General features: G+C 47.7%; 1 protein-coding gene across 1 annotated transcript in view; it reads right to left on the bottom strand.

Annotated features, from left to right (window-relative positions):
- Positions 1-15,921, bottom strand: part of FMNL2 (formin like 2) — an 84,718-nt gene that overhangs the window by 16,355 nt on the left and 52,442 nt on the right. Inside the window, exons 12-17 of the mRNA XM_026058257.1 lie at positions 11,695-11,769; positions 7,602-7,712; positions 5,405-5,554; positions 2,540-2,641; positions 1,240-1,555; positions 285-488 (exon numbers count right to left, since the gene is read on the bottom strand). Of these exons, the coding sequence (XP_025914042.1) occupies positions 285-488; positions 1,240-1,555; positions 2,540-2,641; positions 5,405-5,554; positions 7,602-7,712; positions 11,695-11,769 (958 nt within the window). The remainder of the gene's footprint in view (positions 1-284; positions 489-1,239; positions 1,556-2,539; positions 2,642-5,404; positions 5,555-7,601; positions 7,713-11,694; positions 11,770-15,921) is intronic.

The raw sequence follows: 15,921 nt of genomic DNA, 5'->3' as shown, positions 1-15,921 counted from the left end.
GCCATAAATGATCATGTTAGAAAAATATTTCTGGAAAAAGCTTCAGTTTCACTGAAGAAGCTATCTCTTGTAGACCAAACCAAAACCATTTATCAAATAAATGGTCTTTCATTTTTTAACTCCTGCTATGTATAAGAAATAATGGGTATTGTTTAGGTAGCTAAATGTAAAAAAGAGTCACATCTCGGTATGCTGTTCCCTCCAGACAAGGTGTCCTCACCTTGCCTTTGCTTCCCTTCGCAACCAATCCACACAGTGCCCATGAGATGAGCAGTTCATTTTACCTGCAAGTCCTGAGTTGAAAACCACAGTGGGAGAGGCAGTTCCCGGCAAGGGGGGTGCCGACGGCGGGGGTGGTGGTGGCAGCGGGGCCGCGGGAGCTGTCTCCAGAGCTGGACCTGGGAGAGGAGGTGGTGGTGGTGGTGGTGGAGGTGGCGGCGGAGGCGGGGGCGGAGGTGGCATCGGCACCGTCACAGGACCATTTTGCACTACGGAATGAAGGAGAGAAGAGGTATCACCAGGGAACATCAATGAAAACACCACAAGCAGCCGCAGAAAAATTCACGGCAGGGACCAGCAGGCTCCCTGGGTGAAGGGATCCCCAGATGGCGTGTGCTGGAGCGGGCTCACCACCCCCGGGAGAACTGCACTCATCTAAGCCGGCCAGCCGCAGGGCGCACGGCAGCTCTGCCTTCCCGTGCACACTCCACCGGCGTCCACAGAAACATCTCCCTTTCCTGGGTCTGGGTTCACAACCCACTTTTGGGTGCAAAACTGGACCCATGAACCATCCCAGACTCATCGCACAGTTGTGTAATAACTATGGCTGCAGTCCGACGGCAGTTTAAGCCAGTCTCATGGACTGCCATGGTCCCGCCACCCTCCTTGTCCCCAGCTATGTCTACTCTTCTCCACCACTGTACTGGCTCAAGCATTTGTTGGACCCTTCGCCAAACAACTTCGGTGTGTTAACCCAGCAGGAAACGATCCTAATGAAAGAAGCTAGTATTTTTTTGGACAACTGAAGCACTCAGAAATGGCTCAGACAAACCTGGGAGCCACCCAATGACTGGGAGTGCAACCACAGCTGGGGGGCTCAGCATCCTCGGCTGCTGTAGGCTGCCATGGACGGTCCATGGTGTTTTTGTCAGTCTAAGGGCAGCGTGACTGACTGCAGGCACAATGAATATTGCCACCAGCTCCCAGCCGGCTCACGTCACGGGACTGAATGCTCCTTACCTGCCTCGGGCGCTGCTGCTAAGGCTGGTAATGGCGGTGGAGGTGGTGGCAACGGTACTGAAGATGCAGCTCCAGCGCCTGGTCCAACACATGCGCCAGCCACGGCTTCTGACCCTGCTGGCAACACACCAGAAGCCAGAGCCACAGGGAGAATGGAGATGTCCCCATCACCTTTCTTCTGGATTTTAATGGTCCCCTGCTTTTCCAGTTCATGGATCTTTTTCTCCAGCGTTGACTGTCTCTGGATGGCTTCCTCTTTTTCTTTGACCATTTTTCTCAGTGTATGAACCTGGGTATTTGCATCTTTGTAGATTTCCTAAGAATGCCACAAAAACAACTAATTTTTACTTGTATTCAAAAAACCAGAATACCAATACTAGAAACAGAAGAACAGCTTGACACTGGATTGCGCACTGTGCCCAGTCATTATCCAGATATGAGCTCTGATGCAAACCACGTATCTTCATTTGTGAGGAAGAATTCATTTTGCAGTTTTCCCACGGTAGCGGTAAGGCTGTGTGCAGTAATGAGTCCTATGAGAAATCTCATCTGCGGGCACCGACTCCCAGGAACGTAGAATTTTTATCATCACTTTTTTATAATATCTCCCATTATGCTAATCTTAAATATATAACATAGGTGTGCTACCTAGATTTTTACTTTTAACACAGGCTACCTGATGTCTTGCTGTTTGCTCTGCCTGCGAGCAGATGTTGGTCCATAAAGAGGAGCAGGATCAGAGCTCCTAATCGGGGGGAGAGATTGTTCCTGCGAGTATCCCGGGCAGACTTTCAGAAGAAGGAACCCTAGAAGCAGCCACACTTTGGGACAACATTTGGGCTAAAGTTAATTAATATTATATTAATAATTTGTGTTACTAAAATTGTACACCAAGAAGGAAGGAGTCTGGATTGTGTATGGGAAGCAGGCTGAGCTTGACAGTATCGACACAAGGCACTTGCTCTCTTATTCCTGCTGTGCAGACAAATTATAAAAGACTCCAGTCCACCTCTAACTCTCCTGCACAACCAACTGCACGTGCAATACTCCAAACAGGAATCATCACAGTCCTCAGTGATAGGATGTAGCTATCTAGTTCACTGATTTGCTCGTGCATTCAGAGAGTGAAATGTCAATTTTTCAGCGCGCACACAAATAATTCTATTTGAAATCTATCCTGGAAAGCTAACAGAAACAGCTCAGCCCATTTAAAACATTCGCTCTCTACCAAACACAGAATGCGCTGGAGATCCCTCTGCTGAAACGTTGCACGTAGCCAGAATTTTACCATCGCACTTACCCGAATCACATCCAGTTCTTTGTTTCTCTGCATAAGTTGTTTTTCCAGTTCCACAATCTTTGCCATAGCTTCGTTCTCCGTATCTTGGAGTTTTTCAGATAACTATCATTCGAAAGAGAAATAGATTATATAATGGATAATAATAGCTTACGATATGCATAAATTATTGATATACCACCAAATCCTGAAGTGTCTTTAGAAAGAGCAAAGGCTTCTGCGCAGGGTCCCTGGGTGGGGGGAGCCCTGCCGAAGGGCTGGTCACTGTGAGTGGGATCTTTCAGCTACGACTGGCAGGCAACTCTGGGCCAAACTGCAGCTATGGACAGGTCCTGATAAGAGCCCACTCTCCAATAAAGCACTTAAAATGTAATCATTTTGCATATGCCTAAGTCCCATTCAAAACCCCCAAAATCACAGAATACCACAATGGCAGTGTTGCAAAGTCAACAGATGCCAAAATAGCAGGGCTTAAATATCACCTCTCACAATGAGGCTAATTTAACTGGTAACGGATAAAGGAAAGAGTTTGTTTTCTGTTCATTTTTCTACAGTCTTTTGATTATTTTTAATTTTTAGTTTTGGCCAGCCGCCGCCGCGTGCGATCTGAAAGCCACGCTCTGCTCTCGTTGGCGTTCCCCATCGGCACCCGTTGCTCCGGCTCCGGTGAGGCTGCAGAGGCGGCGAGGTGGGCCTGGCTGCTGCGTTCTGCGCATTGTGAGATAAAACTCCCGCAATTCTAGTATTAATATTTCCGTCAGTGCATGACAGAAGAGTCTGTCAATACTCCGGGGATGAGTCTAGTCTATATAACAGCAGATTGGAAGTCAGTAGTTTAAAATTTGCCACAGAAGTAAACCATTAAGTTTCTAAACACCTAAAAGGAGTAGATCTGTTAAGCAAACTCTGCCATTTTCACTAAATCACTTTTCTTAGCAGAAGAGCACCTCATAGGACTATATACTGTATAGTGAGTTCCTTTGAGAACACACTTAGAATAAGTGAAAGTCATACAGAAGTGGGAACAGAATGACCCTGTTATGAATTTTTTAAATGTGGAAACTATTTTCATTTTAAACAGTCAAGCCATATTTTCTGGATGAAAGTAATCGACACCAAGAGCATATGGCACAGAAAAGCTGCAAGCAAACAGCGACTATCTGAGCAGTGCGATTTCGCAGTCCTCGGTACTGAGCCCTTCCCCCTGGGACGCTCGCAACGTGATTTGAGAGAGCCAGGTGCGTTATCCGCCCGGCATCGGGCACGTCCTGCTGCTCGGGGATTTCCAACGCCCCCCGCCGCAGCAGGCCAAGCCTCGGCAGCCTCCTTCTGCTGTCCGCGTACTTGGTGCAGTGCTGGGAGCTGCACAGGACGGAGCTGTGCTTTTATGGTATGGAACGTTTATCGGCTCTATTTATTTGCACTGTATTGCTCAGGAATTTGCAATTTATATGTAAATTAGTTCTTCCAGTTCATAAGATAACTCTTTACAGAGGCGCAGCGCGCCAAGTGATTCCATCTGGAACCGCAGTTCAGCTGAAACTGAAAACTCAGAAACTATTTAAATCAATAAGCGCCAAACACGCAAAGCTGGGCCCTGATGGCGTTCGACGCGACGTGGAGGTCTCACCAGGAGAACCGCTCCGACGTCGAGCGGAGGCCGCCCGGCCGGGGCAGCCCCGGCGACGTAGCTTTCTTCTGCAGGTCCTTCACTCTCACCGTATTTCCATGCCCGTCTCATCAGTAGCTTCCTGGTGACACTTCCTAATTAGTGTTTTTCCAGTGCATTCCGTGATTTTCTTTTCACATGTAAGCCTCACTTCCCGAATATTTTAAGAACAGCAATGCGTGGCCTTCTGCTAAGAATGAGAGCTAATCTCACGCTTAAGCCTGAAGAGCTGGTTTCCACTAACTAATCACTTCACTGTCCTTTGCTTCCGCTGGCCACCTGAATAACGGTGGGGATAATCCTTTCCAGCTCGCAAAGGCTTTCCAAGGATAAACTGATGCTATCGAGGCACTCGAGCACTACAGGAATGGCCATGTGAGTGCTCAGGCAGGCAGCACGGACCAAACTGCTCCTCGGTGTACACAGAAACTGCGTATCGAGGCCCAGCAAACGCGGCGATCCTGTCCCTTTACGTTCCTCTACCTCAGCAAACAGAGGACAACCTGGGGGTCATGTCAGATGGGGTAGTAAATAAAAGGACAGGGTGGCATATTTTCTCATCTGGTCAATAAATAGCTTAGGAACAAAACATTGCAGCAAGTGGTGCACCCAATAACTAAAATATGCGAATATGAGGTTCAAAAATATAGCTCGTACTGTAACTTTACTAGGTTTCTGTATGTTAATAAAAGCACACAGTCCCAACGAAGGAACTGCAACGAAATCAATACCTGACATCATTCCGCTCTCAACATGAATGATGCTAAGTTAATTCATAAAAAGGAGAAGTGTCTAGCCATGCCCACTCCTGTTAATTTAAAAGCATATCTACAATTTAAAAAAGTAAAGAAAACTAGAAGTGGAATTTTTCAAAAATAAAAATACGCAGTGTAATTTCCCAGCTGAGGAAACAGCAACACAAGGTCCACAAAGAAAGCACTCGGCAAATTTACCTGTCTGAGATTTCCAGAATTTCTTCACATGCCAAGTACCTGATTATTTCCCCATAAAGAAGAGCAGCACAGTAGTCCACAGGCTTCTTTCAAGCAAATACTCCTCACCCCAGAAGCTCTACCCCGGCTAAGCCTGTACTTTCATATCCCGAAAGAAACTGGCAATCCCAAAGCATTAACGTGCAAGCTCAAACAGCAGCCTCTGAACGACTTCAAAGACAAAGGGGACTTCGGTTTCGTACTAACGTGAGAAATATTTTCTTCCAGTTCTTCAACTCTTTCCAAGGCAGCATTCTTGGTTTCAGCATCCTCAAGCAAAGCTCCCACATCAAAAACGTTATCCAAGTAGGCCTGAATTTGCACCTGCAGCTTGTCGCTCTCTGTGTGTTTAAGTTTCTGCAAATCCAAGAAGAGAAGAGTGTCACTCAACACAGCCGGCAGGCAGCAAGGACAAAATCGCGCGCGGCGAACGCGGGTGGAAGAATGGTGCGAGCTCAGACCATCTCCATCATCCAGATAAACACTTAGTATTTTAGCAGGGGGTCATAAATGATAAAGAGTCATTTATAAAGAGGACCAAACATGCAGAGCTTTGAAATACAGTTAAGCAGTGTCTTATCCTTTATTACTACAGGGCCTTGCTTGCTGTTTGCGTACGGCTCCTGCGGTCCATCGGCAAGGTCTGAGCGCAAGAGCGAGTCCAAGCCCAGAATAGGCGAGGGGTCTCCTAACCCTAACCCTCACCCTCACCCTCACCCGGCAGCAGCGCAGGGACGGGGGGACAGGCTGCCAGCCAGGACCAACCCGTATGCACAGCAGAGACATGGCAACCACAGACCGGGCCAAACCTGGTCTGCAGTGAAAACCCCAAAGCAGAGTTCAGGTGTGAGGGCTTCGACCGACCGAGCCACTACTTCTACCTGCAAGTACAGAACTGGACCGGCTGGGAGCTCGGGCTTTCTCAGACATGCACGTATCGCTGCGTGCAAGTATTTCTTGCAGACAGCAAAAAATAGCTCTCTTGGTTACCACTGAGCAGAAGGAGAAGTCAGCAGAGACAAATCAATCCCTAATCAGCACAAGAGCTGTTTTCATGCATACGCTCCCGACGGCAAGAAAACAGAAAGACAGAAAAATACAAAGGGGGAAAATAAAAAAGCTTTCTTTTTCAAGAGAGTGTTTCCCACAGGAGGCCAGAAAATATCTAGCTGTCAGGAGAAAATACTCCAAGCAAAATTCAAAGCAGAATTTTTTTCCAGGTGGGAGACAGGCAGGGCTCTGCAGCATTTCATTCCTGAGGCAGCAGTGATGTGCGCAGCCTCGGCGCCGGGAACGCTCTCCGACCCCGACCCCAATCCAGCACGATGCTCAGCGCACGTGCGTCAGGTCAGGCCTCCAGCCCACGATCCTCAGTACAGGCAGCTGTACAGCAGCCGGCAAGTTCACTGTTCCTGGAGGAGACTTTGGTTCATTCTCCATCATTGCAAGACAAAGTCACAAATTTAGCTCCCAGTATATAATTCCAGTTAGTTAAGGTTAATTTTTTTCCCTTGCTGCAGGGGGGGAATCCAAGCCACAATCCCAAGTCAGCAACCAAGGCCAACTACGCTTTTAGCACAGACTACGAGACACCCCTGCTCTGCCCTCTCAAAAGCTCTTTTGGTTGTTTTTCAGTGGATTGGGGGGTATTAAAAGGCTTGGTCAAACTCCTTCACTGCCTGGGAGGGCAGGCAGGCGTGCTGCCTTTATTCCTGGCACCATAAACAGTGATGAAATACAACTTTTAAAAAGGAAAAGGGAGCAATTCCTGAAAGGAGGCTCCGCACACCGCCCTCTCCCGACTCTGAGCGTTATTTCCTTTGGCGGCAGCACCTAGTCCTGCCAGCGGAGACGCACCGAGCGCAGGAGATCGGGGCCAGGCTGCGCGCAGCACAAGCCAGTACAAGGTTAACGTGTGTATAATTAATGGCTTTGTTCCTCTTGAACAGTAACAGTTAACCAGCTGCAATACCTTGATTAAAAAGCATAACAAAAAGAGGACCGTGAGTCAGGGTTTTTTCCAGTTCTCTGGAGCAGAGGCGCTGGCATCAGAGCACCTAACTAGATGAAGACACTGGAACAGGACGTTTGCACTGACTCTCTGCAAGCAGCCAGCCCAAAAGCAGCAATACTGGCCAGTGGAGGAGAGAGGGGGGCGATACAGCGAGCTCTGATGTTTAAGGACACCCTCAACCATGACGTTTCTGCAGGGCGCAGTGAAACATCTCAGATGTGGTGGCCGCTGGCAGCACAGAGGCGCAGCGTGCAGCCCTTCTGCTGCACCACTTCCACAGCTGAGCCCCACGTACGCACACGCAAACTGCTTCCACGCTGCAAATAGGTTAATCCATCCGGGACCCCCCAATCCACGCTGTTATGGGGTAGAAAATCAGGTCATACTCACGTCCAGATACTCGTCCAGGCCTAATTTTGTAAATTCATATTGCAGGTGGACTCTGAAGTTCATGTCTTCCACCGAGTGGACAACGATGTTGATGAACTGCATGCAGGCCACCTGTGGGGAAGAACCACGGCAGGGTGAGCATTCAGTGACGGATGCCCTGAGAAGAGGGGGCTGATGGCACTACCAGCAAGCCGGAGGAAGGCTCTGGGGTGCAGACTTCGGACAGCCTGAGACACGGGGCCGGAGCTGGCACCCTCCAGCAGGCCCCGCTGGGTCAGACCTTATGCCAGCACACATTATTAATGATTACGTTTTATTATGTTTACTCTGAGTGGAAACTGTGATTTGCTATTCTGCAGCTTTTCTTTCAGCTTTGTGTTGGGTTCAGGCTGACGACGTATTTGTTTGTGGTGCTAAAGGGGAGCGCGGGCTCCAAGAGCTTAGTAATGTCTGCAGAGTCCACCTTTGCTTCGTTATACGCTGGTTCACAGAAAGAACGTGTTTTCTATGCCAGTCTGCTCTGCTAGACATCACACAAGCACACAAGCCTTCAAGACAACAATGCCATTTTCTGAAATGGCCTTTAAAAGTGAGATTAATTTTGCAACTGGAACCCTCAGCGCAGACAACAGGACTTTCACAAAGGATGCTTTGTTATTTGCAGGAAACCTATTTCCAAATCTGTGGTTTGGTAACTGAACAAGGGACCAGGTCATACGAATGAGCGTACAACCAAATGCAAACACAGGGAAGGAAAGAGAAAGGCTCCCCAGAAAGCGGTCACGGAGCTGCCGGGCCGTGGCGGGGGCCAGCGCCGCGGAGGAGCCCGCCGCAGCCACCAGCGACCAGCCAAGGCACCCGCGGGGGCTTCTTCTTTAGTGCGAGGCAGGGCCAAATCCTCTTCTGCGCAGATAGTCCCAGCCCTCCTTTAGTCCAAAGGGATGGATACGTGGCCACATTTGTCACTCTCTTAGCAGCTTTTAGAGGGGGTTTTGCATAGTCTTTTTAAGCTACAATACCCTGTGCCAGTGCAACGATTACAGGGTTTTCAATGGTGTAACTAAGTCCTGCTACAGATGCTGCAGCAGAAATCATGCCAAATTCTCAGCATTTACTGAGATACTTTCTTGATTTCTAAAATGAATCTGAGAGAAGATAAAATCGAAGCAACGTGATTTTACAAGCAAGACAAGCCTCCTGTGGAGGCTCCAAGTCTTTGGGCCATTTCATGGGAAGAGAGAACTGCAGCCCACTCTCTGGCTCACCAGTTTGTTGCAGGAAAGTGCCGGTGCCCTGTGACCCATGATAGGGCCCACGGGACAAGCCTCTGCGGCGGGCAGCCGTCGCAGGGTTGCCTGTGACTACGGGTTTGGAGCAGGTGCCCCAGCCTGTTCCTTCTAGGTCTGAAGATTCATCTAGGGGCCACAGGAGGACTGATGTCTCATCCCCGCTTCTCAGGGTGAACCCATTTCTTGCAACAACCCTGTCTGCACAGTTAGAAAACTGACTTCAGGTTTTGAGTCTTTACAGCATGGAATTTCCTTTCCACTTTCTGCCATGAACCCTAGTTTTTCCTAGTGATGGGACCGGACAGCCGAACACTGCTGTACAGGAGAATAATCCAGAGCCAGATCCCCTGAGTTCAAAAGCGCTTTTGTTAAACTTGCTTTGCTTCCTGCAACATTAGGGCCAAATTCTCATTTCCTTTCTTAGATCCTTACGCACACAACTGAAGAATTTATCAAGTCAAAGAAAATTAATGCAAGAAAGTTGCTTTTAAAATGAAGCAGGTCAATGGAAGAGGAACCTTCTCTAAAATACTTGCGTCTCTGTGCTTTCCTCCCCTTAGCTCCGTGCCCACGTAATTGAGGGCAGCCCCTTTGGGGTGGGACGTCACAGACAATCCTTGTCCGCTCCCGTTTAGGGCAGAGGGAAAGCTCACTCCTGCAGGACTGTCTCTGCATTTATGTTCAGTCACTACTGCTACTTGAATTACTCGAGCTTTAACATTACATCCCGGGGCCTTGGCTCTGGGACCTGTTTTATCCCGTCCTGCAGAAATGAATGATTTTTGCCTTCCTAACACACCCTTGGCAAACGGTACAAACCTGCCCGCTCCCACAGTGCAGGTACCTCAGAGATCCAACTGCCAAGAGCTCTTTACGGCGCTTTCCGTCTCGCACAGCCAAGCCTTCCCTCCGCACCCCCTAAAGCGCATTTGTCACATGCTGTTTGTAAGAGCATGTGGATCTACTTAGGACCAGATGGTGACAGAACGAGCAGATCTGCCAGATCATTTGTCATGAACTTTCTCTCTCTCTTAGCTTTAGACTTGTCATATATTCAAGCCTTTAGTAGGTGGAAGCAACCCAAAGATGCAGATTTTATTAGTATTTGGGCAAGTCCTGAAAAATGTTTATTTCCCAGCCAATTCCACCGCTGCCTTCAACCTGTGGCCTGAAGCGACGGGGGAAGTTTCACGGAGGTGAAACAGGCCATCTACTCTGATGCTGCATGTCAGTCTCACAGCTCACTGGGCAGGTACGCACACGCATATTCCCTACTCCATCCTTACAACAGACCATTTAGTATCTTAAATAAAGATGGTGTTCTTCTTTCGTAAGGGTGGACAAATGCTGCAGCTCATGGCAAAGGGGCTGGCTGCAGGCCCTTGCCACTGCCTTGCTTCCAGTCTGCACCACGCTGTGCTGCTCTCCCCACTCCCCAAATACGATTATCCTTCCCTGTGAGCATGGGGGAAAATGGCTAAGAGTTGAGTGTCGAGGACTGACAAATCTTTCTGCCAAGTTGCAGTCTAAGCTATATGCACATCTGAGAGTATTTAACCTGTACTGTGACCAGCAAAATGGTCCTTACTGGGCCTGCAGGAACAAGGGACAATCCCAACTGCAACCTGCCGCGGAGCTACTGAGAGCAGCTTGCTAGCTCCAGTAAAATTGCAGGGGATATTGTAACATACATACTTTTTTAATACTAGAAAGAGGCCATCCTGTCTTGTTTACAACACCTCCTTGGCAGTCATGCTCTATTCATTTTTAAGAGCACAGATTTCTAGAGAGGTGGATGGTTCCTAAGCAGAATTTCACTCTGCCTCCGCTTCATGGGTGCGAGTCTGGCCCCCGTCCATCATGGCTGGAAGTCACTGGCACTGGAGCATCCAAAGCCCATAGGAAAACCATACGCCGGTGCTTTGACTCTTAATTCCTGTCAAAAAGATGTCTTTAACACAAAGAGGCCTTAACAGAAAGGCCGGCGTGCCCAGGCAGGGAACCCGCCTGCTCTTCTCCCACTGCACAACGGCACTGGGCCATATTTGAGGCACTGGCTAGGAGCAGAGCGAGGGAGGCTGCAGTGACCATACCTGTACCATCCTTTGCTTTGTAAGTAAATATAGGACTCGAATTTTTCAGACTTCTAAGTGGCTCTGCCACCCACTTGCCATACCCTTTAAAGAAACGGATGCAGAAGTACATCTCACACCAAATACATAACCAGTTAGATCATCCTCACTGTCACAATTCTCCCCGTTTCACATGTTTCCAGCGTGCAAGTTGGTGTTTGCATTTGTGGGTGCTAGTAAGGCTCTTCCTCTGTTTCTATTTTTGCTTGTGCTCCAGGGGAAGTGGATTTGGTGAATAATCATGAATAAGCACATTGAGGAACTAAAAGTGTTGAAAACTGTTATATTTACCTACAGATAAGGACAGACAACAGCTGCAGTGAGTCTTCCCCATACTTCCTTGTCTGTGATTTTGAGGATGTTGGCACATGTACAGAATATACATCTTGATATTGCAGATACTGCTATTCTGCCACAGAGAAATAGCACACCCAACCAGAAAGGTACTTTCCAATTACCTTCACTACAGTATATGACATTTCTTGAAAATAACTGAATTGAACTGAAGCTAAAAGCAGAAGGTATATTATGCAGTTTGGAATATAAAAAATTGCATTGTGGTAACTTTAGACCAAGGGTCAGGAGGTAAATACAGCTCACTGCCGTGTAGGGCAGCAGGAGCAGACACAGTAAACACTCAAACCAAAGTCTGCTGCTAAAAACAGCACTCACCATAAAGTCAATATTGTTGTCTTCATTTCGGAAGTGCTCCATTAGCTTCTCAAAGCGCTGTTTCTCCCCACAAACCTACAAAAGAATCACCACGTGTTTGTTAAAATACAGGTTGCAAGAGATTGTTAAAAACATCTAGAAAGCACCTTATCTGCTCAAAACCTCTCCATCCTGGTTTCCTCTCTTGTTAAAAATATTCTTCCTCATGACAAACCCAGCTGAGGAAACACAGACCAACACCTGTCCTGCAAGTCTAAAGGGGCAGGTGCAGCTGTAAGTTAATTTTTTGTACCTTTTTTTCCCTTAGAAAACTTAACCTCATATCCACTGACAGTGCAAACGCAAACAACAGGGTTACACCAGGCTATGCCACGGGAAGACGCAGCATCTTTTACGGTCCAGCATTAGCTTTCCACTGTAATATAATATAATTAGGAAAAAGACCAAATTACGGGGTGAGGGGAGGAAATTATCACAGGCTAAATCAGGAGCGAAATAAGTCAGTGTAACTACCAGACTTTCAGAGTGGTAATACCGGGGTGTTGGCAGGAAAAGTGAGCAACTCGAGGGAGAAACCAGACCTAAGATAAAGCAGGTCGCAGAACATTGTTTAAATCTTACTACTTCCCAATACTTTCTCCATTTCAGTCCTAATTTCTCAGCATATAAATGATCTAGAGTAATTCACACCAAAACATTAAATAAGCTGGAAAGCGAAAGCAAACGTGGAGCGAGCGGAGCGCACGGCCACGCACCGCCAACCCCACCGCCGAGCGGGGAGCAGCACTGGCCGCGGGGCGGTGGGAGAAACCTGCCCGCACCCCGGGCAGGCGGAGAAGCGCCGCACCACGAGCTGACTCCGCGCGCTGGATCTCGCTGTCAAACTCAAAGAGAGCAGAGACCGCTCCATTACAGCCTCTGTAACCAAAGCTATACGTGACTGCACGGACGTGTCCGCGTGGCTACAGCATCAAAGGCTCTTCCCAACTTCACCACCCCAGACGCTGGTTGTCTGTAGAGGAACAGAACGGGCCAGCAACGACGGTCTGGCTCTGCATGACACTGCGCCAGGGGCCTGAAAAGCAACGTCCGGCCGTCCAGAGGACTGGACTGAAACCTGCCTTCTCCCGAGGAACAAAAGACGTGGCAAGCTCAAGCGGCTTCTTTTCTTAACCAAATTTCACCCAAAGTTCTTGGGAGTTCCAGATGCTACTATTACACCAATACAAAATGAACCGCCAGGGATATATTTTTGGAGAATAAGATTACAATGCAAGACAGCTTTTAAAGTAGTAATTCCAACAGCTCTCATCACAGCTCTGCATTTCCAGATTACTTTACCTGCAGGTGGTAAGGAACACTTTATTTTTGCAGGAACAAGTGCTGCGGGAACTTTCCCTTCACATGGCGAAGAGATGTACCAGAGAGCCTCCATCTCCCGGCCTGCCCGTCCGTGCCCTGACGCTCCGTGAAAGGGGAGCGCGAGAAGGAAAGCCCTACACAGTCAAACAGGGCCAGTGGATTCAAGTGAAAAACCATTCACAGGTCCCGTAAGCCCTCACTGGCAAACCGGTGGTGATCATGCACTTTCTTCTGAGTGTCCTCAGCCTGGTTAGGGTCTGCCAGCTGCTGAACAACAGACACCACTGAGATATGAGCTGCTGCTTCCCTCAAGAGCCAGCCTGATGGCACAGTATTTATGGGAAATTAGCTAATGAATGGTAATTAAGGATTGGTGGGAGCAGAGGGTACTTCTGAGTTAGAAAGCAGACTCTTCGGGACAGGGTTCAGTTCTTTGTATATATTTTTACAGTGAGACCATGAGACCAAATCCTCAATTCAGGTTTTCAGATATTCCCCAAAAGCAAAGTCTTTATAAAGAATGATTACTCCTATTTCTTCACTAGCTTTCTGTTTTTAACTGTATCTATTTTACAGTGTCTACATAAAGATTAAGGCCCTGAGCAGACCTCACTTAGGTTTGTGGGAGTTTTTCCACAGTGTTTAATGGGACCTGAATTGAGTTGACCATTAGATTTTCACAGCACTGCTCCCAGTGGCCTGCTGGGTGATCTCCCTCTGTGCTTTCTGCTGCCTCTTGTTATGACTGACTAAAGCATATTTGTGGTGCACGAGATACATCTTCTATCGCTACCGTGCAAAATTGCCATAACTGTGTTATTATTCAGATATTTGTGGTCAGTACCTGACGTCAATGGGAATTTTGCCACTGGATCTCTGTAAGAGGTCACTGACACTGGTTATGATGAACTATTTGATAACATTACCATTAAGATTCGTGGCCTCAGTCCCACATCTTACAACCCCTGGGCTCTGTGCAGACCCAGCAACCCCCACACATACCACCTCGGAGGGCCAGGTGCTGAAGTCACACACCACACACCTGTTAAAAGCGTTATTTAAATGTGCAGAATGTTTCCAGCTAAACCTTAAATACACACACAAGAGAATAAATAAACGTTACATAACAGCATATGTACCCTCAAGAAAAACAGATTCCACTTGCTGGCCAAGCAAACTATCACAATCATAAGCCCCAAAGACAGTTCTGTCTACGTCCTGCACCATGAAAGTATGAAAGTGCTTTTGAAGCATAAAGCACTGCTCTGCGGGCTGCTGCGCTCTGCCCGTAGCACACAGCTAACATGAAAGTTTAAGATGCAATAAAACAGAGCCGAGAGACTCAGTGGAGACCGACAATCTTGGATGAAGCAAGTCTGTCTGGTGTTTCCTGGCCCACGGTTGTGCAAGGGGGAGAAAGACGCGTGCTCGGTCTCTTTGCTTAGCAGAGGAGGAGTCCCTGGGACATGGAAAGGACTGGGGCGTTTGCAGAGACACTGGTCCCTCAGCATCACGTTCCAGATCTTCAGTCTACTCTCAGAGTTTTCTTTAGGAGTAATCTTCATAAAGCCTTCCTAGAGCATCAGGAATGAGATCAAAGCACAAACACTGCACACGCAGAGCTGACAGCTAAAGCAGCTCCTTAGTGTTTCTAACTAAAACTGAGGGCAAACGAGCGAGTTCCTGCTCCAGCCCTACAGTGCACTATGCTTTGCAGTGGATGGCACAAGAACTGGCTTCGCTGATAAAGAAGCTCTACAAAGCCACCAATTGTCCACAGTCAAATCCAAAACGGTCACAAGTGCACCTGGAAAAACACATCATGAGCATTTTGGCATAACTATCCTGGTTTCACAAGCGTACGTTTAAAAGCAAGACATCAAATGAGTGCACTGCGACAGGGTCCAGAGCATCTCCATACAAAATGAGAGTGCCAGCACGTGCCAGCATCCTGCCTAGCTCTCCTGTTTTCTGCACGTGGAATCAGGAATAATTTATTTGTGAAAAAGCTAAAGCTCAATGCTTGTGCAACGATCTGATCTACTCTAGGCACTTATCTTGAAGGCCCCACCGGGAACCCACTTACAGAGGACCTGTCAAAACCAGTCTTTGTGCTCTGGAAGCGTGCCACCTTTCAGGCATACGTCTCTTCTGGGATGTGTACGTTTCCATTCAGGAACAACGCGCAATTCAGGAGGAAAAGAAATGAGATGCTGTAAAGAAGCTGACTCCTATCAGGAAGAGCCAAGAAGAATACCAGACTCTGGCAGAATTTCAGGAACTTACTTGTACTCTAAGATTCAAAGACAGCAGCTGCCAGCCAAAATAATTTGATTTCAGAGGCTTACACTGGGCCTGATCCAGCTCCTACTCAAACCAAAACAGCCTTCCCTTTGACTTGCACCACAGTCTGCTTCGATGCACTAATGTTCCGAGCCTTCTTTTTCCTCCTATAGTAAATGGGATGATGCTCCAGTTCAACCAACTGCAAAGTCTTATGCTCTCTGTACTCTCCCCTCTCCACAAAACAGTCAAAGTTAATATAACAAAAGAAAAAATAGGTTCACCTGGACTTTGAACTCCAGGCCACCATGTCTCTCTTGCTCCCACTTCAGAAAAAATGAAGCTGAACAAAATCATGTATTATGGAAATAAACATCACATCAGCATATGATCACTCAACAACAAAAGTCAGAAGGACTGATTTCTGGGAAATTTAATGTAAATGGTTCCACACGGATGGAAAAACTTGACATAAACAACTATGAGCTATTTATGGTTGACTAATTCAATTATGGTTGACTAATTCAATTAGGGAGCAACCCGAAGTGACACAACCCCAACAGACAATCGCCAATCACAGGG

This window comes from Apteryx rowi, unplaced genomic scaffold (genome assembly GCF_003343035.1).
Source record: "Apteryx rowi isolate R43461 unplaced genomic scaffold, aptRow1 scaffold_145, whole genome shotgun sequence".
NCBI classification, from domain to species: Eukaryota; Metazoa; Chordata; class Aves; order Apterygiformes; family Apterygidae; genus Apteryx; species Apteryx rowi.
The sequence above is the reverse complement of the archived record's forward strand: the minus strand, read 5'-3'. Positions and strand labels throughout refer to the sequence as shown.